This window comes from Arvicanthis niloticus, chromosome 22 (genome assembly GCF_011762505.2).
Source record: "Arvicanthis niloticus isolate mArvNil1 chromosome 22, mArvNil1.pat.X, whole genome shotgun sequence".
In the NCBI taxonomy this organism is placed as follows: domain Eukaryota; kingdom Metazoa; phylum Chordata; class Mammalia; order Rodentia; family Muridae; genus Arvicanthis; species Arvicanthis niloticus.
The window spans coordinates 783233-808092 of NC_133429.1; the positions used below are offsets into that span (position 1 = coordinate 783233).

At 41.1% G+C, this 24860-nt stretch overlaps 2 protein-coding genes and 1 pseudogene across 2 annotated transcripts in view; 1 reads left to right on the forward strand and 2 right to left on the reverse strand.

Annotated features, from left to right (window-relative positions):
* Positions 1 to 4908: 4908 nt before the first annotated feature.
* On the reverse strand, positions 4909 to 18813 carry LOC143435763 (uncharacterized). The gene is given in 6 exon segments (XM_076919231.1): positions 4909 to 5466; positions 5468 to 5508; positions 5510 to 7010; positions 7561 to 7621; positions 8014 to 8140; positions 18652 to 18813. Coding segments are annotated over 5 exon segments (1779 nt in total). The 5' UTR covers positions 8048 to 8140; positions 18652 to 18813; the 3' UTR covers positions 4909 to 5324.
* LOC143436466 (large ribosomal subunit protein eL42-like) lies at positions 16208 to 16498 on the forward strand (annotated as a pseudogene).
* A 5759-nt stretch (positions 18814 to 24572) lies between the features above and the next one.
* The window catches only part of LOC143436467 (uncharacterized), a 44922-nt gene continuing 44634 nt past the window's right edge, over positions 24573 to 24860 (reverse strand). The window contains 1 exon segment of the mRNA XM_076920854.1: positions 24573 to 24860. This exon segment is cut by the window's right edge and continues 277 nt beyond it. Coding sequence (XP_076776969.1) covers positions 24792 to 24860 — 69 coding nt within the window. The 3' untranslated portion in view covers positions 24573 to 24791.

The following is a 24860-nucleotide window of genomic DNA, read 5'->3' on the forward strand; positions in this document are numbered from 1 at the left end:
CATGCGTAACAAGGGACGTTTACAGTGTGCATGGACATGAGTAACAAGGGATGTTTACAGAGTGCATGGACATGAGTAACAAGGGACGTTTACAGTGTGCATGGACATGAGTAACAAGGGACGTGGGCAGGTTTTAAACAGATGTTGTCGTTCCATCGTGATGGGAGGGTAACAGGAAGATGAAATCAAAGCGTATCTACTGCTGCAAATAATCCTACAACATGAGCAGACTCTGAAATGATTTCTAAGGGTTTATTAATTAGCCATAATAGAGGAATCAAATCAGCTAGGTCCAATTGTTGAGCTGAGTAAAACAAAGTACTAATATATCGATGAATAGAAAGTATCTGGAACATGAATCCCTCCTATACCATTTGATTGGCCATCAATAAATTTAGTATCTGCCTGTGGAATGGGAGAAGTTTGGACAGCTTTTGTAATAACAAATACAGTTTACATGAGGGAATCCCACATCTTGCCAGCTGGATTTCCTATCCTTCTGTGGTAATCTCCAAACAAAATTTGAAAATCCATAGAGTGTGTAACACTCTTAAAAACTCATTGTTAGTTAGGGGTAACATACTGCAGCATATCAGTAACATATGGGGTAACATATCACACCCATAGAATTGTTGGCACCAGGTCATCCACTTTGCTAATTAAGCATGAAGACTAAGGAAAGCAGTTAATGGTTTCTGACTCTTATGGTATAAATGAATCCATTCCAAAGGTTTATTGTCTGTGTTATAATCTGTAGGAGACATTTTAGTGGGTAAAATAAGTAAGGTTAAAGGCAATTTATTCTCCACGTGATACAGAAATGCCTCTTTTGGTCTGAATTCAATACCTGTAGCTTTTCCCTTGCCTCTTGAGATAATTCTATTCGGAGTTTTTAATAGATTGGCTAGTGCATAATTAGGAATTAAATATTTTGATTTTGCTGAAATTTACTTAAAATACAATGTACATAAGACAGCGAAAGAGTTAAACAAATCCCTCTTCCCTGTGTGCCCTGGCTTCCCTACATTGTAAAGTTAACTTACACACAGGCTCTCTTGAGTCTTCATCAAGAAATGGTGGAAATATAAGATTAGATTGGTGTGAGGAGGCAACAGAAGGCGGCTATCATCCTTGCAGCCATCTTGAGCCATATACCCTGACAAGAGATTTGTTTACAATAGCCTACAACAGCTGAGCACACTCTGATAACATCTTGTTTTATATACACAGGATCTTCCCTTGGTGTGTGAGACTTAAAGGTGTCAGACTTAAAGGCGTGACTTCAAGGTGTGATTTAGAGATAAGACTTAAAGGTGTGACTTAGAAGTGAGACATATAAAAGGCGAGAGGCAGCCAGAAGAAGGTAACTTGGAATAAAACTTGGAACTGGGAAAGAGACTAGCAACTAGAACAAGGATAAGGACTTGAGACTTATTACAGCTGGCACTAGGATTAAGACCTCAGACTTGGTACTAGGAACTAGAAAGTAGGAACGTGGGACTGGAACTAGGGACTTGGAGAGAAGAAGAGAGACTGAAGAATAAATGGTATTGAATCACACTCTGTCTGGTCTCCATTCTTCGCGTTCGTCCTCACTCTCTCTCTCTTGCTGAACCCCGACCTGCGCACTGGAGCAGCTTGGGGCAGTGCAGGCTCTAACAATTTAGCCGCCAAGGCTTTTGGCCATATGGGTTCCAACATTGAACCCATATGGTCAAAACAGTGGTCCCAACATTTTGAACCCATATGGTTAAAACAGTGGTCCCGACATTTTGGCCCCCAAACGTGGGGTAGTATGGTTCCGACATTTTTGGCGCCCAACGTGGGGCAGAGCATGACCGATTGGTGATCAAGTCCTTTCCCCATGCTTCAGGGTGATTTTCGAGCAATGGAGTATGGATAATCTAAAAGAAGCTACAGTAAAGGAGCTAGGGGGTTGACAGGGAAGTAGCTGGTGGTACAATTTTTACTTTCAAGCTTTTGCTTGAACAAAAAAAAAATTCCTTTTATTTTACTTTCTGTTTGTCCCTTTAACCAGTTTTAAGGTTTGATTACCCAGCTTTGATTCACTCAAGAATTCAATTTTAATATTCTACTTATTTTTCTTAAGTATTCTGAAAACAGTTCAAATTAATAGTCAACTAACCAGGAATTGAATGTTCATCTTCCTTTCCATTACTCTTTCAGACTATGTTCCATACATCCTCATCTAAAGTCCTTCAATATGGACTTTGCATGAGAAGCCCAGTAGGAAAATGAGTTGAAAACAAAAGAACCAAAAAACAATCAAGTTTGTGATCTACATACACATTTTGTAGTCTCCATTCTACCAGAGTTAACTCTCTGCTTGGCTGTGAATCTTCTTGGCCTGTTTTAAGTCCAATATATTATATTAATTATATAATTAACTAATTGTATATTTAATAAGCAAATATACCAATATATCAAAATAATTGTATAATTAATATAATTAAATCAATTATATTGTAATACATAAAACAAATTACTAAACAAATTTTTTAAGTTACTTAATTTGAAACAAATTGGATTAACTCTTGAGTAGTTAATCCAATGGTAGGCCATAGCCAAATAATATCAACCAATAATTTTTGAAAATCATTAAGAATTTGTGACTGATCTTTCTGATTTGTAACTTTTGTGGTTGAATTTTCTGTTGACTTATTTCATAACCCAAATAGTTAATAGAATCTCCTCTCTGTAATTTTTTAGGAGCAATCTGTAAACCCAGGCATAGCAGAATTCTTTATGCTTCCTTAAGCATTTTCTCTAAAGTATCTGCATCAGAATTAGCAAAAAAAAAAAAAAATCCATTTAATGATAAGTGATAAATGGAGGAAACTGCTTACAAACTACTTCTAACAGCTGTAGCACAAAATATTGACATGAAGTTGGACTATTCCTCATGGAAGAACTGTCCACTGACACCTTTTTACTGGACCACTATTATTGTAAGTAGCCCTATGAAAGCAAAACCTTTCCCTATCTTGCTCTTGCAAGGGGATTATAAGAAAGCACTCTCTTAAATCAATTAGTATCATAGACGATGGCTTAAGTAATAAAGAAGATAAAGACTGTAACGGATACATTGGTTGAATTATTCTATTCACTGTTCTTAAATCTGTTAACATCCTCCGTTTTCCTGGTTTCTTTTTTATAACAAACACAGGGGACTCCGTGGGCTGCTGAGACTCTGCTGTACCTCCAGCTGCTCCTGCACCAGCTACTCTAGTGCATGTAACTTTTTCTTTAGTTAAGAGTCACTGATTTACTCCTACAGCCTTGTCAGCCAACCACTTTAAGGGCAGGGCCATAATCTCAGCAGTGGACTCGCTTACAAATTTGGTGACACGTGTTTGGACAACTGATACAGTCATTTATGATAGATTTATGATAGTCATTTATGATAGACATATAGATAGATAGATAGATAGATAGATAGATAGATAGATATGTACACACACACACACACACACACACATATATATATACACACATACGTTGAGAAACCTTCCCCAGGAGCATCTACCTTTTCACCCCTAAGTTCATCATGGGTGGTCTCTGGAAATACAGGAATATTATACTGAGTACCCCACTATTGTAAAAGATCCTTTTTCTATAAATGTATGGGTATGTCAGCTATATAGGGTCTTAACTTTCCTATTTGACCTTCTGGTTCCACACATTTAACCCACCTCATACGTCATTTTTAATAACTTCCCAATTCCCAGGAACTATGTATAAACTTTTTGAAGTAGTCATTCTGACTTCCAAGACCTTTGTGAAATAATCGTTACACCTGCTCCTGTGCCCAGCAAACCTACTTCAGTACCGTCTACCTGCTACTTTGAGTGTGACCTCTCATCATGAACAGCTGTTCGCCAGAACACACGCTTTCCAGTACTTCCATCTCCTCCTGTTTCTTCTACTGGAGTAGTTTTGGCTTTGATACAGAGAAACAGTAGCAGCTGAGCAGTCCCAGCACCTGCATTTAAAAGCATCTATTTTTTTACATAGGCCATAATTTTAATTTCCTCTTTGAAATCTTCATCTATAATTCCTGGATGTACAATGAATCTCTGGAAAGTCAACCGACTCCTTTTCTAAATCATCCTACTGTCCTAGCAGGTAAAGGACCATAAACCCTGTAGATATTTTGAAACGTTGAATTTTGGGGGATAGATATTTATATATAAGATAGAAAAGATGTTTATATATGGCCTCATCTAGAGCAGCACTCTTTGCAGGAGCATGCATTAGATCTGCAATATTAACTGAGAGCTTTCTGCGTGGTTGTTATTTTATGGCTTATAAGAGACATACACCTCATACTTTTTTAGCTGCAAGACCTAGGACCAGACATTCAAAGCCATTTCTCAATGGGAAGAAAATTGTCTTGGATATCTCTGCTGGACCTACACTCAGTGGTCCAGTGTCAACCCTTGCCACATTGTCTGCACACATCTGGAAGCCTGGGCTGTTTCTCTGGTTTATATTTACAAAAACCATTACCCTTAGAGGTGCTTTGACCCTGAACAAATGTTTTCTGAACAAAGTACAATATTTCTCACAATTAATGCACCAGACACTTTGATATCTGAGGCCTTCGTAGCAGCTTGTTTATACTGTCTTACACTACAGACTCACCAGGTATTCTGATATTGGAGACCACTAGCTTCACCTACAGTGGTACACATTAGACACAGTAGTGAACATGGGAAGCAGAGAGGAGAACAGACTCGCATGAGTATTGTAGGTCTCTCAAGTCATCAGGCTTAACTGCAGCTACCTTCACTCACTAAGGAAATCCTCTGGACTAATTTGTGTTTCTGATAAAGTGTTAAGAACAAGTATTTGTTCCTCAGAATAAAATAAGATAACCCATAAAAATGGATGGCAGTATTTATCATTTTAATTTGAAAGTATGTTTTATTATTCAAGTTTTTCTATGTTCTTCTATATTTGGGTGACAATTTGTATACAATCTAAAAAGAAGACGGTATTTTAAGGATGACATGTTTCTACTAATCTTACATAAGCACCAGTGAGATGACTCAGTAGAAAAAGATACACTTGTAGTGGAAACCCTCACTGCATGTATTAGGTTCATGTGTTTCTCTCCTGGGGGAATTCTTTTATGCCTTTGAAGAAGACCGTAAGATGGAGAGGTATTATCCTATTGTTTACATCTTAAGGTTTCTCTCCAGTATAAGTTCTTTGATGCATTTGAAGACTACACTGATGTGCCAAAGCTTTACTGTATCGATTACATTCGTAGGATTTCTCTCGTATGACATGTTCTGTGATTATGAAAAGTACTCCAATATGCAGTATTTACCACACTGAGTACATTCACACAGTTTCTCTCCAGTGTGACTTCTTTTGTGTATTTGAAGATAACTGTGACTTGTAAAGTATTTTCCACATTGATTACACTCAGAAGTTCTTTCCAGTGTGGTTTGTTTCATATATTTGAAGATGGCGGGAAAGATGTAAACACTTTAACACACTGATTACATTCATTAGGTTTCTCAATAGTGTGATGTTTTCCATGATTTCGAAGACTACTACGACTTGCGAAGGCTTTACCACATTGATTACATTCATAAGGTTTCTCTCCCCTATGACTTCTTTCGTGTTTCTGAAGAAGACTGCGACGTGCAAAGGCTTTACCACATTGATTACATACATAAGGTTTCTCTCCAGTGTGAGTTCTTTCATGCATTTGAAGACTACTGCGACAAACAAAGGCTTTACTACATTGATTGCACTCATAAGGTTTCTCTCCAGTATGACTTCTTTCATGTATTTGAAGAAGACTCTGACGTGCAAAGGCTTTACCACATTGATTACATACATAAGGTTTCTCTCCAGTGTGAGTTCTTTCATGTATTTGAAGACTACTGCGAAGTAGAAAAGCTTTTCCACATCGATTACACTCATAAGGTTTCTCTCCAGCATGAATTCTTTCATGTATATGAAGGTGACTGCGACGTGCAAAGGCTTTACCACACTGACTACATACATATGGTTTCTCTCCCGTATGACATCTTTCATGTATATAAAGATTACTGCAATATGCAAAGGCTTTACCACATAGAGTACATTCATACGGTTTCTCAAGAGTATGACGTTCCTCATGATTTCGAAGACTACTACGACTTGCAAAGGCTTTACCACATTGATTACATCCATAGGGTTTCTCTCCAGTATGAATTATTTCATGTCGGTGAAGATCACTGTTATATGCAAAAGCTTTACCACATTGATTACACTCATAAGGTTTCTCTCCAGTATGCACTCTTTTATGTATTTGAAGATGACTGCGACCTATAAAGGCTTTACCGCATTGATTGCATTCATAAGGTTTCTCTCCAGTGTGCTTTCTTTTATGAATTTGAAGATGACTGCGAGTTGAAAAGGCTTTCCCACAATCATCACAATCATAAGGTTTCTCTCCTGTATGAGTTCTTTTATGTATTTGAAGATGACTGCGACATGCAAATGCTTTCCCACATTCATTGCAATCATAGGGTTTCTCTCCTGTATGACTTCTTTTGTGTATTTGAAGATTGCTGCTACGTGCAAAGGCTTTACCACATTCACTGCAATCATAGGGTTTTTCTCCAGTATGAGTTCTCTTGTGTATTTGAAGATGACTGCGAGTTGAAAATGCTTTACCACATTCATTACACTCATAGGGCTTCTCTCCTGTATGAGTTCTTTCATGTATTTGAAGAGAACTGCGACTTACAAAGGCTTTACTGCATTGACTACACTCATAGGGTTTTTCTCTAGTATGGTTTTTTTCATGTTTTCGAAGACTACGAAAATTTGCAAAGGCTTTACTGCACTGATTACATTCATATAGCTTCTCTTCAGTTTGGATTTTATCATATATTTGAAGAAAATTGTTACATGCAAAGATATAGTGGTTCTTTTCAAATTCCCTATGTTCACAAGGCTTGTATCCACAATGACAGATGTTATACCTATTAAAGAAGAAATAACAAATAAAAGGTTTTCGCACTACATTCACTCAAGTTAAGTTCTTGTTGCCCATAGATATGTGCTATAAGGATTAAGGTTTCTCCACAACATCAACCTTCTTGCCTCCCATAAACTATTCTTCTCACTGAACTTTGGAAAGTCACTAAAAGTATAAGAGAAACACTAGCTTTGCTATGGACTATTAGTTTATAAAGTCTTAGACATTCACTGGTCCCCTAACCAATGTGCATGCGTTTTATGATACGGGAATGAGATGAAACTGAACAGACTGACATTTCTATACTGTGGCTCTCTCAGGGTTAGGTCTAAAACAGTGTCATGTGTTAAGATACCATTTCCTTGTCTTGTTTCTAAGAAGAATGCCTTATAAACACAGCTACCTGAAATTCAAGTACATGGTCTTATGAGAATTTATTAATCATCAATACACATAACGCTGTACATATTTACACTGTTGCTTTCTTTAAAACTTAAAGGTAAATTAAATTTTCTTCAGTGATGCAATTATATCAGCTTGCACATGAAATTTACCTTCTATGTCTTCTATAACTTTGACAGTATTCTTCAACATTGTGATCTTCCAATTTGTAACCTAAAATATAGTACCAGAAAATTTGTGATATATTATTGGATACTGTGCAAATTTTAAGTCAGAATCTTTATTTTTGTTTCTGGTTTTGTTTTGTTTTGTTTTGTTTTGTTGAGACAGGGTTTCTCTGTGTAGCCCTAGCTGACCTGGAACTCACTCTGTAGACCAGGCTGGCCTCGAACTCAGAAATCCACCTGCCTCTGCCTCCCAAGTGCTGGAATTAAAGGCATGCGCCACCACTGCCCGGCTAAGTCAGAATCTTTGATGAAGTTGAGAATCATGTCTGATTATTCACCACATTCTTCCTCTGTCACAATAGAAATCACAGAAGTGTACCAATAAACAAGAAACACTTGTCCTCTTGTTTAGAAATTGAAAAAAAATAATATTCTTACCGATAGCAGTGAGATTCCAGTAGGTTTCCAGCATCACATCTCTGTAGAGACTCTTCTGGGAAGGTCCCAGCAAAGCCCACTCTTCCTGAGTGAAGTTCACATGCACATCCTCATAGCTCACCGCAGCCTACAATATCCCACATAAGGACATAATAGAAATGGTGAGACTGATTGCACTGTACGTGTACATTTCACTGAGAATGTATTTACATAATCCTGGTGCTCCACACATTTACTCCATATCACAGACATTCAAATGCAGTCACAAGTCATCACAAGTCAACAGAAAGGGAGGATCACACCTCTCATTTCTGGGCCACTGAACTCCATATGGCAACTGAAGGAGAAATGACTACTAACATAAAACAGAGGGACACTAAAACTGATCAACAGAGTATACTTTAGCAAAGTGTATCAAAAGTACTAACTTCAAAAGAAAATGAAGCAGAGACCCAGTACTAGACCCAATCCCACACAGCTGACACCCAAATTGCAGCTCAATTATCCAGGTTCACAGGAGAGACCCCCAAACCCCACCCTAATACCTGGTGTACCAGGACCCCTGTGACCCAGGGATGCATTCCCAGCCTAGCCAGAGACCCATGCACTTTCCCTCCTGTGCCTGGAGCAGAGACCTGGCACTGGACCCCATCCCATAGTGCCCATATCCCAGTTGCAGCTTGACTCACCAGGTATTCTGACATATCTAGGATCATAGGACCACAGGATCACAGGAAGGACAGGCCAGTCAGAGACTGGGAGGCCAGATAACACCAGAAATAATCAGATGGTGAGAGGCAAGCACAAGAATATAACCAAAGGAAACCAGGGCATCATCAGAACCCAGTTCTTCCACCACAGCAAGTCCTGGTTATCCCAACAGATCTTTAAAGAAAGATTTAGATCGAAACTCTCATTTCATGAAAATGATAGAGGACTTTAAGAAGGACAAAAATGACACCCTTAAAGAAAAACAAGAGAACACAGGTAAACAAGTAGAAGCCCTTGAAGAAGAACACATAAATCCCTTAAAGAATTACAGAAAAACATAATCAAACAGGTGAAGAAATTAAACAAACAATCCAAGACCTAAAAATGGAAATAGAAACAATAAAGAAATCACAAATGGAGGCAACTCTGGAGATAGACAACCTAGGAAAGAGACCAGGAATTACAAATGCAAGCATCACTAACAGAATACAGGGATAGAAGAAAGAATCTCAGTGGCAGAAGATACAGTAGAAGACATTGATACAATAGTTAATGAAAATACAAAAAGCTCCTATCTCAAAACATTCAAGAAATCCAGGACATAATAAAAAGACTGAATCTGAGAATAATAGGAATAGAAGAAAGTGAAAATTCCCAATGCAAAGGGCCAGTATACATCTTCAACAAAATTATAGAAAAAAAAAAAAAAAAACTGTCATAAACTAAGGAAAGAAATGCCTATAAACATACAAGAAGCCTAAAGAAATTCAAACAGATGGGGCCAGAAAAGAAATTCCTCTTATTACATAATAACTAAAACACCAAATGCACAGAACAAGACCACTGAAAGCAGTAAGGGGAAAAGGTCAAGTAACATATAAAGGCAGACATATCAGAATTACACCAGACTTCTCAACAGAGACTATAAAAATCAGAAGACCCTGAGCAGATGTCATACAGACCCTAAAAGAAAAATATGGCAGCACAGGCTACTATTCCCAGCAAAACTTACAATTATCATAGATGGAAAAACAAAATATTTCAAGACAAAACCAATTTTAAACAATATCTTTCCACTAATCCAGCCTTATAGAGGATAATAGAAGGAAAAGTCCAACATAATGAGGGAAATTACACCCAAGAAAAAGCAAGAAATTAATATTTTCACAACAAACCCAAAAGAAGAGAAACACACACAAACATAATTCCACCTCTAACAACAAAAATAACAGGAAACAATAATCATTGGTACTTAATATCTCTCAACAACAATGGACTCAATTCCCTAATAAAAAGATATAGGCTAACGGACTGGATACATAAACAGAATCCAGCATTTTGCTGCATACAGGAAACACACCTCAGAGTCAAAGGCAGACATTACCTCAAAGTAAAAGGATGAAAAACAATTTTCCAAGTGAATGTTCCCAAGAAACAAACTGGAGTAGCCATTCTAATATCCAACAAAATAGACTTTCAACCAAAAGTTATCAAAAAGATGGAGAAGGTCACCACATACTTATCAAAGAAAAATCTACCAGGATGAACTCTGAATTCTGAACATCTGTGCCCCAAATGCAAGGGCACCCACATGTGTCAAAGAAACGTTACTAAAGTGCAAAGTACACATTGAACCTCACACAGTAATAGTGGGAGACTTCAACACCCCACTCTCACCAATGGACAGATCATGGAAAGAGAAACTAAACAGAGACACATTGAAATTAAAAGAAGTTATAAACCAAATGGATTTAACAGATGTCTACAGAACATTTCACCCTAAAACAAAGGAATATACATTCTCTCAGCATGTCCTGGTACCTTCTCAAAAATTGACCATATACTCAGACACAAAACAAACCTCAACAAATACAAAAACATTGAATTAATCCCTGGCATTCTATCAGACCACCACAGGCTAAGGCTGGTATTCAATAGCAACAAAAACCAACAGAAAGCCCATACACACATGGAAGCTGAACAACTCTCTATTCAATGATAACTTAGTCAGGGAGGAAATAAAGAAATTAAAGACTTCTTAGAATTCAATGAAAATGAAGGCACAATATACCCAAACTAATGGGACACAATAAAAGCAGTGCTAAGAGGAAAACTCATAGCTCTGAGTGCCTCCATAAAAAAATTGGAGAGAGCATACACTAGCAGCTTTGTAGAGGGAAAATTTTCCCGCAAGTTGGGAGGCGCTAAGGTGCAAGGAGTAAGGAGAGGAAGAGAAGGAGTAAGGAGAGGAAGAGGAGGAGTAAGGAGAGGAAGAGGAGGAGGGGAGGAGCAGAGGGAGGCAGAGATGTAGGAGGATAGAGAACCACACTTGGACCAAGAGCAGTCCTGGGTAACAATTTATATCTAGGTAAGTTAATTGGTTAACACTTCCAATTGTTATTGAGCATTACCAAACATATAAAGCCTTTGGTTAATCATTAAGAATTAGAGTCTCATTTTCTACCGAGTACTGCTTAGATGGAAGGATGGTCTGGGCTCAGCCCAGCCTTGTGGAGACAGCGTGGAAGATTGGCAGAGCCATCTCTCACACTGGCGTCTAATGGGTGGCAAGGCCAGTGTCTCTGACAACCTGAGCCTAGTGGCCTCTGCAGCTCGTGGCCTCAGGCCTAGGCTAGTTGGAAAGATGGCAGCTGATAAAAATCAAGCAAGATTGAGTGTCACCATTTAAGTATCTCCCACAACACAGCTTAACAGCTCATCTGAAAGCTCTAGGAAAAAAGAAGCAAATACACACAAGAGGAGAAGACTGCAGGAAATAATTAAACTCAGGGCTGAAGTCAACCAAGTAGAAACAAAAAGAAGTATAAAAAGAACCAATAAAACCAGGAGATGGTTCTTGGAAAAAATTAACAACATAGATAAACCCTTAGCCCTTAGAGGGCACAGAGACAGTACCCAAATTTATAAAATCAGAAATAAAAAGGGAGAAAAACAACAGAAACTGAAGAAACTCAAAAAAAAAAAAAAAACATCAGATCCTACAAAAGTCTATACTCAAAAAAAAAAAAAAACTAAAAAACCTGGATGAAATGGATGATTTTCTACACAGATACCAGGTACCAAAGTTAAATCAGGATCAAATAAACCATCTAAAACTCCCAAGGAAATAGAAGCACTCATTAGTCTCTCAACAAAACAAACAAACAAACAAACAAACAAAAAGCAGCAAGCCCAGGGCCAGATAGTTTTAGTGCAGAATTCTATCAGACCCTCAAGGAAGACTTAACACTAATTCTCTTCAAACTATTCCACAAAATAGAAACAGAAGGAACATTACCCAATTCTATGAAGCCACAGTTACACTGATACCTAGACCACAAAGAGACCTAACAAAAGAAGGAGAACTTCTGAACAGTTTCCCTTATGAACATCGATGCAAAAGTACTCAATAAATTTCTCGCAAATCAAATCCAAGAACACATCAAAACAATCATCCATCATGATCAAGTAGGCTTCATCCTACAGGGATGCAGTGATGGTTCCATATTCAGAAATCCACCAATGTAAGCCACTATATTAACAAACTCAAAAAAAACCACATGATCATTTCATTAGATTCAAAAAAAGCTATTGACAAAATACAATACCCATTCATGTTAAAAGTATGGGAGAGATCAGAAATTCAAGGCCCATACCTAAATATAATAAAAGCAATATATAGCAAGCCAGTAGCTTGCTGTAACATCAAACTAAATGGAGAGAAACTCAAAGCAATCCCATTAAAATCAGGGACAAGACAAGGCTTCCCACTCTCTCCCTACCTATTCAATATAGTACTGGAAGTCCTAGCCAGAGCAATTAGACAACAAAAGGAGGTCAAAGAGATTGGAAAGACAGAAAGTCAAAATATCACTTTTTGCAGATGATATGATAGTATACATAAGCTACCCCAAAAATTCTACCAGAGAGCTCCTACACCTGATAAACAACTTCAGCAAAGTGGCTGGATAAAAAATTAACTCAAGCAAATCAATGGCCTTCCTCTACTCAAAGGACAAAAGGGCTAAGAAAGAAATTAAGAAAACAACACCCTTCACAATAGTCACAAGTAATACAAAATACCTCAGTGTGAATCTAACCAAGCAAGCAAAGGATCTTTATGACAAGAACTTCAGTCCCCTGAAGAAAAAAATTGAAGATCTCAGAAGATGGAAAGATCTCTCATGCTCATGGATTAGCAAGATTAACATAGTAAAAATGGCCATCTTGCCAAAAGCAATCTACAGATTCAATGAAATCCTCATAAAAATTCCAACTCAATTCTTCATAGAGTTAGAAAGAGCAATTTGCAAATTCATTTGGAATAACAAAAAATCCACGATAGCAAAAAATATTCTCAACAATAAAAGAACTTCTGGGGGAATCACCATCCCTGACATCAAGCTGTACTAAAGAGCAGTAGTCAAAAAAAAAAAAAAAAAAAAAAAAAAAAAAAAAAAACTGCATGGTATTGGTATAGAGACCGGCAGGAAGATCAATGAGATAGAACTGAAGACCCAGAAATGAACCGACACACCTACGGTCAATTGATCTTTAACAAAAGAGCTAAAATCATCCAGTGGAAAAAAAGACAGCATTTTCAACAAATGTTGCTGGTTCAACTGGAGGTCAGCATGTAGAAGAATACAAATTGATCCATTTTTATCTCCTTGTACAAAGCTCAAATCCAAGTGGATCAAGGACCTTCACATAAAACCAGATATGCTGAAACTAATAGTAAGTGGGGAAGACCTTGGGCACAGGGGGAAACTTCCTGAACAGAACACCAATGGCTTATGCTTTAAGAGCAACAATCAACAAATGGGACTCATAAAATTGCAAAGCTTCTGTAAAGCAAAGGACGCCATCAATAGGACAAAGCAGCAACCCACAAATTGGGAAAAGATCTTTACCAACCCTACATCCGATAGAGGGCTAATATCCAATATATACAAAGAACTCAAGAAGGTAGACTCCAGAGAACCAAAAAACTAAATAGTGAATTCTCAACCAAAAAATCTCAAAAAATGGCTGAGAAGCACTTAAAGAAATGTTCAACATTCTTTGTCACCAGAAAAATGCAAATCAAAATGACCCTGAGATTCCACCTCACATCAATCAGAATGACTAAGATCAAAAATGCAGGTGACAGCAGATTTTGGTGAGGATGTGGAGAAAGAGGGACACTCCTCCATTACTGGTGAGACTGTAAGTTAGTAAAGCCACTTTGGAAATCAGTCTGGTGGTTCCTCAGAAAATTGGACATAGCATTACCTGAGGACTCAGTTATAGCACTCCAAAAGATGCTCCAACATATAACAAGGACACATGCTCCACTACGTTTATAGCAGCCTTATTTATAATAGCCAGAAGCTGGAAAGAACCCAGGTTTCCCTCAACAGAAGAATGGACACAGAAAAGATGGTACATTTACACAATGGAGTACTACACAGCAATTAGAAGCAACAACTTAATGAAATTCGCAGGTAAATGAATGGAACTAGAAAATATCATCCTGACTGAGGTAACCCAGACACAAAACAAGACACATGGTATGCACTCACTGATAAGTGGATATTAGCTCAACAGCTCACAACAGCCATGATACAACCCACAGATCATATGGAGCTTAGAGGGAAGGAAGACCAGGGCGTGGATGCTTCAGTCCTGCATTGAAGGGGGGAACAGGACAATTGTGGGAAGCGGAAGAAGGGGACCAGGGAGGGAGAAGGGAGAGAGGTACAGAAGGTCAGGAAGTCAAACAAAAATATGCAGCAGAGGATGAGGAACTGGAGGGTCCCAGACACCAGAGAAACTTGAGGCTCCCAGGACCCAATGGGGATGACTTTAGCCAAAATGCACAGAGAAGGGGGAGATAGAACCTGTTGAGATCGCCTCTATTAAATAGACACGGCCCCTGGTGGAGCAATGGGGCCACCCACCATTTCAAACCTAGAAATGTTCCTGTCCAAAGGAAGAACATGGACAAAAATATGGAACAGAGACTGAAGGGAAGGCCAACCAGGGACAACCCCACCTGGGGATCCATCACGTCTGCAGACACCAAACCCAACATTGTTGCCGTGGTCAAGAGTCACTTGCTGACAGAAACCTAGTGTGGCAGTTCCTTGGAAGGTCTGGCCAGCAAGTAACCAACACAGATGTGAATGTTTGAAGCCAACCATCATACTAAGCACAGGGACCTTGGTGGGGAAGCTGGCAGAAGAACTGGAGGAGCAGAGGGGAACTGCAACCCCATTGGGAAAACAACATAGGCTGGCCTGACCACCCAGTTCTCACAGAGACCAGACCACCAACCAAGGCGTGCACCTGGAGGTATCCATGGCTCCAGACACATATGGAGCAGAGGATGACCTTGCCTGATAGCAATGGGAGGGGAGGCCCTTGGTTCCGGATATGTCTGATGCCACAGGGTAGGGGGATGCTGGTGCGGTAGGGTGGGAAAGTGTGGGTGGATGGGGGAACACACTCATACAGGCAAAGGGGCAGGGAGGGGAATGTGGAAGGGGGGTTAATGGACAGGTAACCAGGAAGTGGGTTATCATGGATGGGGGTTTGGTGGAGAGGTAACCAGGGAGTAGGTTATCCTTTGAGATGTAAACAAATAGAATGATTAACTAAAAATAAAAATAAGATAAAAGATGAAAAAGATGGATGTGGTGATGTACACCTTTGATCCCAGTCCTCAGGAGGCAGAGAGGAGTGGCTGTCTGTAATTTCTAGGCCATCTTAATCTATGTAGTGATTTCCATGACACCCAGGGCTACTTCATGAGACCCTCAAAACAAACAACAACAAAAGGAACAAGAAATATTGGCATATAAATATTGATCCAAAATCAAAACTAAAAACCATAAGGAAGAAAGGTGGGTCAGCAGTTAGGAGCACATGCTGCTTTTGCAGAGGACCTGGGTCAAATCCTAACACTTGCTTGGAAGTTCCCAGCCATTCATAACTCTAGATCAGGAGGATCCAATGCTCTCCTCTCACGTCAGAGCCATTCATAACTCCAGATCAGGAGGATCCAATGCTCTCCTCTCACGTCAGAGTCATTCATAACTCCAGATCAGGAGGATCCAATGCTCTCCTCTCACGTCAGAGTCATTCATAACTCCAGATCAGGAGGATCCAATGCTCTCCTCTCATGTCAGGGAACTCCAGATGCACAAACATTACACATCCATATACATATATATACATATATTGATATATATATGCAAAATACTCATGCACATTTATTAAAAATCAAAGATATACACAAAGGTAGCAAGAATATTAAACTGCAATGCAATGATTCGGAAGACTCAGTACTAATGTCATGAACGCATGGCATCCTCGTGAAAAACAATACCCTCTGCCAAAGTTCCAAAACCAAGATGTGAGTAAACTCAGCACAAGAGTAACTGCTTGACATGTACAAAAACCTAACTCTGCTTTCTGAGCTGATAGCGCTCCTGCAAACATGGTCAACGTTCCTGAGACCCACCAGACATTCTGCAAGAAACATGGGAAGCACCAACCCCACAAGGTGACCCAGTACAAAAAGGGCAAGAATTCTTTGTATGCCCAGGGAAAGTGGCTCTATGACAGGAAACAGTGGCTATGGTGGGTAGACGAAGCCTGTTTTCCTCAAAACGCTAAAACTACAAAGAAGATTGTGCTGAGACTCAAGTGCAGATCTAAGAGGATGCTGGCTATTAAGAGATGCAAGCATTTTGAACTGGGAGGAGATAAGAAGAGAAAGGGCCAGTGATCCAGTTCTAAGGCGATGTTGTTATGAAAATAATAAAATCTTGACCTTTCACCCACTTTTAAAAAATTAATTCAACCAGGAAGTGGTGGCGCACACCTTAAATCCCAGCACTTGGGAGGCAGAGGCAGGCAGATTTCTGAGTTCAAGGCCAGCCAGGACTACACAGAGAAACCCTGTCTCGAAAAAACAAACAAACAAACAAAAAATCCATCAGCCAGCAATATAAAAATAAAATATGTAAGGCCAGAAAATCAGCTTAGTGAGCAATTGCTCAGGGCTGCAGTCTGTGATGGTGGAGACGGGGTGGCCACTCAGTCTGAACCTCCAGAAGACGGACAAAGAAGACCAAGTATGGTGAGGGAATAAATGCTGAAAGCCTCCCCAGAGATGAACTTCCACCAGACAGGAGGCTCCTCCTAAAGGTTCCATAAGCACCTAATGAAAGCCACAGACTAGAAGTTCACATCCACCATCAGACCAGACATTCACCTCCACCATCAGACCAGACGTTCACATCCACCATCAGACCAGATGTTCGAATCTGCCATCTACTTGGGACATTCTCCATTTCAGGTCAACACGGGTCATGACAAGCTCTCAGTCATCCCATAACACAAGACGGATTTAGTCTAACTTCAAAGACACTCATATTGTAGAACAGGCCCAACACTGTTCCAATGCCCAGAGGTTTTTCTGACACTCAAGGGAGAAGCCAGGCTCCACTCAAAAATCCTTTTCCTATTACTGATATGGACAGTCCACTAAGTGAGTCTCAGATATTTTTTAGAACTATGTGGCGCTACAAACTAATCCAAGAGTTGAGGATGTTCACTAGGAAGACAGCAAGGTCTGTGTAGCCACAGAGTAGGCTGAAGGCAACACGAGTCAACATAAGAGACCTGGTCATATATATATTTTTTTGAAAGCCCTACCTGGACTGGCTGGTTGAGACTCATTTTTTACAAAGAATATCAGCTGTGAACAAAGCTGTATCAGACCCTGAAATAAGAGAGGTGTTAACAGAAACTTTGGCATATGGAAATGCAAATACTGAATATTTAAAAAGTCAATGGACCATTAAAGACAGGGGTACCACCCATGTACAAGTGGATAAGGAATACAACCGATATTGTTGTACCCCTTATCCAACCGATAACATGCATCACACTAATATCAATGGTTACTAGCATTAACGTGGTGGCAAAATTATCCAAGGATCCTGTTAGACAGCATCTGATGTCCTCTTCATTTTTCTGTGAGCACCAAACACCAAACTGATGAACACATACATGGAAGCAAAACACTCATGCATATGAAATAAAGTTAGTAAATTAAAAATACAGACCCTCATGACACTTATATGTCCCTATGAATAAATACTGAAAAACACTGAAATATGACAAATGTCTGCAGCCAAAACTGTAACTTTCTAATTAAAAGAATCAAAGAACTCAAAGGAGAAAAGTTGCGAGATCGTAGACAAGAAGTCTCAGTATTATTTCAGTACAGAATCTGCGCTACAGATTCAACAAATGTCCACTAAAGAGCCTAACGATTCCTGCAGCGAACGACAGAACCCGATGACAAAGGTCATCGTGGACGAGAACCTGAGCAGCACAGACTGAACACACAGCGCACAGCGCCGCCATCTGACTTCAGAACTTCCCCTCACCTGCAGTAAAGACTGCGCTGTCTGAGAAGGAATAAAGAATCAGCAGAACGTGAGAGAACACTTAGAACACACGCACAGTTAACGTCCCGTCAGTGCTGACACCTGAGGCCGGGAAACAGTGGGTCTGTGGCACTAACACACGTGACTGCACCACGGCGGCATCCACATGCGAATGTGTTGATGACACAGACTTTATTACGTCAGAGCAGAGTTAACTGCAGACGGATCCTGCACCTGAACCCAAGTGCCAAGTGCAGAACTTATAGAAGACGAAGGGAAACCAGACTCTGCCAGTCAGCGACTGTCTCCCTGAAGATGAGAGCCGCGCATGCGCCCGCAGAGAATGACGTGAACAGTTTCCAAGCAACTTCCCAGGCTGTGCGCAGGCGCAGCCAGGGAAACTGTGTCGTGAAGAGGTCCCGCTTCCGCCTAGGAGGTGCAGGGACCCTCAGTAACCTCAGGTGAACGAACGGAATCGCACCGGGCGCCGCGTCTCGCCGCCGGGTCCCGCACCCCGGGACAACGCCACACGGGCTCCCGCGGATCCTCCCCGCGTGGGGACGGCGCCCCGCTCACCATGGCGCCGAGTCCCAGCTCGCCCGCTCTCCTCACGGCAACCAGCAAATGGTCTCAGCACGGAACCCGGAACCACCAAACCCTCCCTCAGAAACTGCGGAGCCTGCAGCTTAGCGGACCGGAAGTACCCGCCTTCATTCTAACTGGCATTCGGTTCCGAGCCCTGAATGGCTAGTGAGGCCTGAGTGACAGGAGCCACTCCCTCAGCTACAGTGGGTTGCGGAGACCCAGCATTGCTGTTCACAGCCCTGGGCTGCTTAACCACAGGCGCACAACTGTCCTGCTGGCACAGGCCTGCAGACTTTGACTGTAGAACTTGCGCCCGAACTGCATAGTTGTCCCTGCACTACATCTGCACACAGTAGGCACTTCCTCGGGTAGGCATAGGGTGTCTAGTACACAGATCGTTACTCTGTGTGCACTGTGTGGTGCCCCTCCTCACAGCTGAAATGACGCCCAGCCCATTCACGTCAAATTTAAGCCACCTAATTGATAGTCACCAGGCAGCAGCAATTTCTATAAGGCGCACTTAGGAGTGCTCGCATCTCTCAGCTGCACGCTGTTGGCCAAATATTCCTACATTCCCAGCCTTCTGTGGTGGCAATGGCCTTTCATGGCACCTTTTGGGAGGTGGAGGCAGGGCATCAATGATTTCCGGTCTGAGACCAAAAACACAATTGTGGTCTCCAAAGGGAAGGTTCCAGGGTGATGACCTAGGACGAAAGAATGAAGAGTTTAGCATCGCCCAGCTTTGGTAGTGCACGCCTTTAATCCCATCACTCAGGAGGCAAAGACAGGTGTGTCTCTGTGAGCCTGAGGCCAGCCGGGTCTACAGAGCGAGTTTCAGGACAGCCAGCCAGAGAAACCCTGTCTCGAAATAAATGAAAGGATGGAGGGACAGAAGGAAGGGAGGGAGGGAAGGAGGGAGGCAAATAATTATTTGCCTGTCACGGGGCAGGCAAATAATTAGGAAAGGACCACTTAAGTCATAAATAAACCAAAAGCAACTGTGTTCATCACAGGAAAATGCTTCTGGCCCATTAAGATCCTGGTCAGGCTCAGAGGAAACAATGACTTTGAAAGAGCTCAGTGTCCTTCTGAAGCATAAGCACACAAACAGATGTCACCCCTGCACCATTCCAGCCCTCACCCAGTGTCGCACACTGGTTATGCCCGTCCCCCCCCCCCATGAGCTTGTCCTCCTGGGTGGGTAGAGGTTGTAATGTAGATGACATGTCCACTCATAAAATATCAGATGGGGTCTGGAGAGATGGCTGAGCGGTTAAGAGCGCTGACTGCTCTTCCAGAGGTCCTGAGTTCAATTCCCAGCAACCACATGGTGGCTCACAACCATCTGTAATGGGATCCGATGTCCTCTTCTGGTGCGTCTGATGACAGCTACAGTGTACTCATATATATTAAATGAATAAGTAAATCTTAAAAACATATCAGATGGGGAGTAATGGTTTCTTAGTTAGGGTTTCCAGTGATGACGGCCAGAGCAAATTTTATAACATTTAGTTAGTGCAATCTACAGATGAGCCTAAAGCACAGCCCTGGCTGCTCCCAGACATTAGACTCGCTGCCTCTCTGCACACCTCCCTGTCCACACACACTGTTATTATTCTACACTTGGACAAGTAGGGGTTCATAACAAATTTGTCACTGACATTTTGGGGTCTCCTTTGGAAGTACATAAATTCTAACACCTAAAAGTGGTCCTCCCTCAGGCTATTAGTCCTGTTGCTTTTAGGGAAATGGAAACAGAGCACCATGGCTTACTCCTGCAATCTCAACACTTAGAATGCTGAGGCAGGAGGATTCCATGAGTTCCAGCACAGTCAGAGGTATATTGTGAATTCAGGCCAGTTTAGTCTACAGTGTGATGTCCTGCATAAAGACACATGAACAAATAGATGAAGTGGAAAGACTCCAGCCTTTCAAAAGTGTGAACTCTGGCTGTGAAGATAAGGAATGTCTGTAATGGGACTGGTATCCCACTCCTTAAAGAGCTTCTTAAACTGTTTACTAGTAGAGGCTGGTTCATTGTCAGTTTTGATAGAAGTAGGCAAGCCCGTGAGACCCAAAGTTTGTATAAGAGAACATACAGCAGAACCATTCTCTGAGGACTGAGAAAAAACCCAGAAATATTTTTAAAAAAAAAAAAAGTATCAAGGAAAATGTACACAGATGGCATTTGTGGCACAAGAGCAAAGAGAATGACATCCAGCTGCCATAATTCATTAGTACTTTTACCTCTGTGACTAACTACGGCTACTTGAGTATGACAGCAGGGAACACAAATCGGGTGCTCATGCACAGCTATCACATTGCCCGACTGGGATGTGACATATGACGCCTGTGAGCATTAGTGGGGAGAAATAGGATAGATCAATGCATCCACTGACTTACTCCTTGCTGCAGTGACACCAAGAACTGTGTCTGAGGATGGGTAACAAAGGATTTGGGCGGGCTTTAATCAGATTCTGTAGTTCCATTTGTAATGGTAGCCTAACAGGAAGTGAAGATGAAATTAAAGCAATTTCTACTTCTGGAAATAATCCTACAACATACGCAGAACAACATAAGCAGAATGGTTGTTAGTCAACCATCTTAAGGGTAGGGCTGCTGGTGCTACAACAGTGTCCCTCCCGTATAAAACTAGAAACCCCATCACTGTGATGTCCTATGTTTGGACAACTGGCACAGCCTGGAGTTCTTTTTCAAAACATCTATCAGTATCTTCCCAAGGAGCATCTACCAGTTCATCCCTAATTTCATCATGAGTGGTCTCTAGTATTGAGGGAATATTAATCTGATTTCAGCACTGTTGTAGTAAATCTTGCCCCCTAAATTTAGGACTATGTCAGCCACAGAATGCCTTGACCTTCCTGCTCCCACACATGTAACCCATGGCATGCTGTTTTCTCTGACATCATTTTCCAATTCCTAGAAACTGTGTATAACCCTTTTGAAGTGGCCACTGTGAATTCCAAGACCTTTGTGAAATCAGAGTTACATCAGCTCCTGTACCCACCAAACCACCTACTTCAATACCATTTACCTGCTATTTTAATTCTAGGCTCTGATCCCTAATAACTGCTTCCAGAACACACACTGTCCAATACTTCCAGCCTCTGATCACTAACAACTGCTTCCAGAACACACACTGTCCAATACTTCCAAACTCTTGTTTTTTCCTATGGGAGTGGCTTTGCCTTTGATGGAGGGAAACAGCAGCAGCTGAGCAGCCCCAGCACCTGCATTCAACTGCATCTTTTTTTTACATAGGCCATAATTTGAATTTCTCCTTTGAAATCTTCATCTATAATTCCTTGGCTGCACAATCTTTGGAAAGTCAATCCACTCCTTTCCAAAATCATCCCTACTATCAAGGTACACTGAGGTTTTGGAAGTAGACTAAGGTGTTTATCTATGGCCAGGCCTGGAGCAGCACCGCCTGCAGTCACACATATTACATTTGCAATACTTAGTTAAAAATTCTTCTGCCTGCTTGCTATTTCCTGGCTAACAAGAGTCAAGTAGCTCATACTTTTTGTTGTGGAGCCACAAGTCAGATCCCCAAAGCCTTCCCCTGACTGACTGGACTAACACTTCAATGGTCCAAGGGCCACCCTTGCCACATCGCCCGCACAACCCCAGAAGTCATTATCCTGAGAGATACCTCATTCACTTTTCCTGCACAAATACCTTATTTCTTGCAACTAATGCACCAGACATCTTGAGATCTGAGATCTTGAGTACCTTGGTTACACTTTCTTTGCAAATGACAATATTTCCCACAGTTCACCCACAAGGCCTTTTGATATTAGAGACCTCCAGCTATTCCTTGACCTATGATATTAGCCTGGTACACATTGGAACAAAATCAGTTATATCCTTTATCCACTTATACTTGGGTGCTGCACCTGCTGCTAATAGACTAGTAAGTTTTTTTTTTTAATATTCAATATTTGCATTTCCATGTGCCAAGGTTTCTATAAACACTTGTCTTCAGGGTTTGATACAGTTTTGTTCACAGCTGACATTCTTTGTTAAAAAAAAAAAATCAGTGAAGGCTTCACCAGAGCTTATATAGCTTTGTAAACAAGGTGAGCCTTTTCCTGGGGTCCTCAAATTTGCCCCAAGCTCTTAACAGTGCTAATCAACACAGTTCTGTAGGAGCTTCGGCAAATTAACTCTGTTCCTGTATATCAGAGTACTGCCCCCCGAAGCCAGCAACTGCTCTCTGACTATACTCTTTCCCCTCCATTTGCCTGCTCAGTGTTTACAGCTTCTTCCCTCTACCACAGTAACCATTGCAATTGTGGACTGGCCTCTGGTGCAACTGTCACCGATTCCTTCCAGTCTTGGGGAGGTCAGTTTTTTACAATTGCTTTCTATAAGGTGAGGACAACCCGTATGAAATTGCAGCCTCTTTACAACACCCTAGATCTATCATTTTTAGAGGTCACCATCCTATCTCATTGTGACCTTGTTCCACCCCATTAGCCGGCACACACTGGCAGGCATACTGGGAAAAACAATGATCAGGTAACCGACCACCATGCCTCCTCCCACTCTGGTGGCACAACTGGTTCAACATTAACCCTTCCGGGGACTGGAGAGATGTCTCAGCAGTTAAGAGCACTGACTGCTCTTCCAGAGGTCCTGAGTTCAATTCCCGGCAATCACATAGTGGCTCAAACCATCTGTAATGGGATCTGATGCCCTCTTCTGGTGTGTCTGAAGACAGCAACAGTGTACTCATATAAATATGATAAATAAATCTTTAAAAAGAAAAAAAAGATTAACCCTTTCTCTCAAAATGGGCTATTTTCTCAGACTGCTCTGGCTTTTCAGCTTTTCTCTGGCCTGACCACCTCTTCCCTCCGGTGAGAAGCTCCTGTCCTGCTGCACAGTCACCCAGACAGAGCTTTTGTTGTTCTCCCTCTTCCAGTGTTTCTTGCTTCCCATATGCTTCAACGTCCACCCACAATTTTTCCAGCAGCCCTGCCAATTCTGCAGCCCATTCAGAAAAGGGCAGAGAGAGCCATTTGTCCTCACATTTCTGTCATTTTTTTGTTACTCAGGTCCCTTGTGCCTACCTACAATTTTTCCAACTTCTCAGTCATGCAACCTCTCAGTCATGCAACCTCTCAGTCATGCTCCCAGGCCTTTTTTTTTTTTTTTTTGACAGATTAAAGGTAGGGGAAAAAAAAAAAAGAAAAGAAACAGAAAATTTCCTCTGGGAGCAGACCAAGGAATTTCCCAGTGACAGCAGGCAAAATGTTTTACTGCTATCTTGAAACAAAAATCCATTCCTTCGCCCCCTGCTACTTTTTCTACAGCATTTGAAATCAAGTTTCCCATTCTGGCCCCACTTAGGCACCAATTGTAGCTGATGTCTGCTACTTGGGGATTCTTATTTCCTCCACCATCCTCCACCCCATTTTTCTTCCCTTACAAACCTCTAACACCAAACACAAGAGGAAAAAACGGATAAAGGGGAAAGGAAGCAGTAGACCACTTCCTGCTGATCACGGGTGTCAAAGTCCTTAGGGCAAACCTGATCTTTGCCATGAGGATTTCTCCTTCTCATGTCTTTGTGCAAGACTACTTAACAAACTGTGACAAACTGCAACCAACCAACACCAACCAAACACCAACCAGCCCCCCACTGCCTCTCAGAGCCCTAGCATGATACACCCTGAAAAGTCCCCAGAATTCCAAACACCACACAATTCCAGAAATTATCTGCTGCTGCTAAAAATCAAACTTCTGTTAGAGTCTGAGGCAAATCATACACAGCTTCTATGAACAATCTGAAGCAGCCCCATATCCCACACTTTTATTTAATACAAAAACATATTCACTTAACACTTCTGTTTTTTAAAGAAACCAAAATTACAAACTTCTTACTACATCCAGATTATTTTAGGAAAAGAATCTATACAGGAAGAGATGGTTGTTTGGTGGGGGTGTTGTTGTTGTTGTTATGAAAATACATACAATTTGTATATATTTTTAAAACAAGACGATATTTTAAAGATAAAACGGTTCTGCTAATCTTACATGAGCACCAATAAGATGGCTCAGTGGGAAAACTTGCTT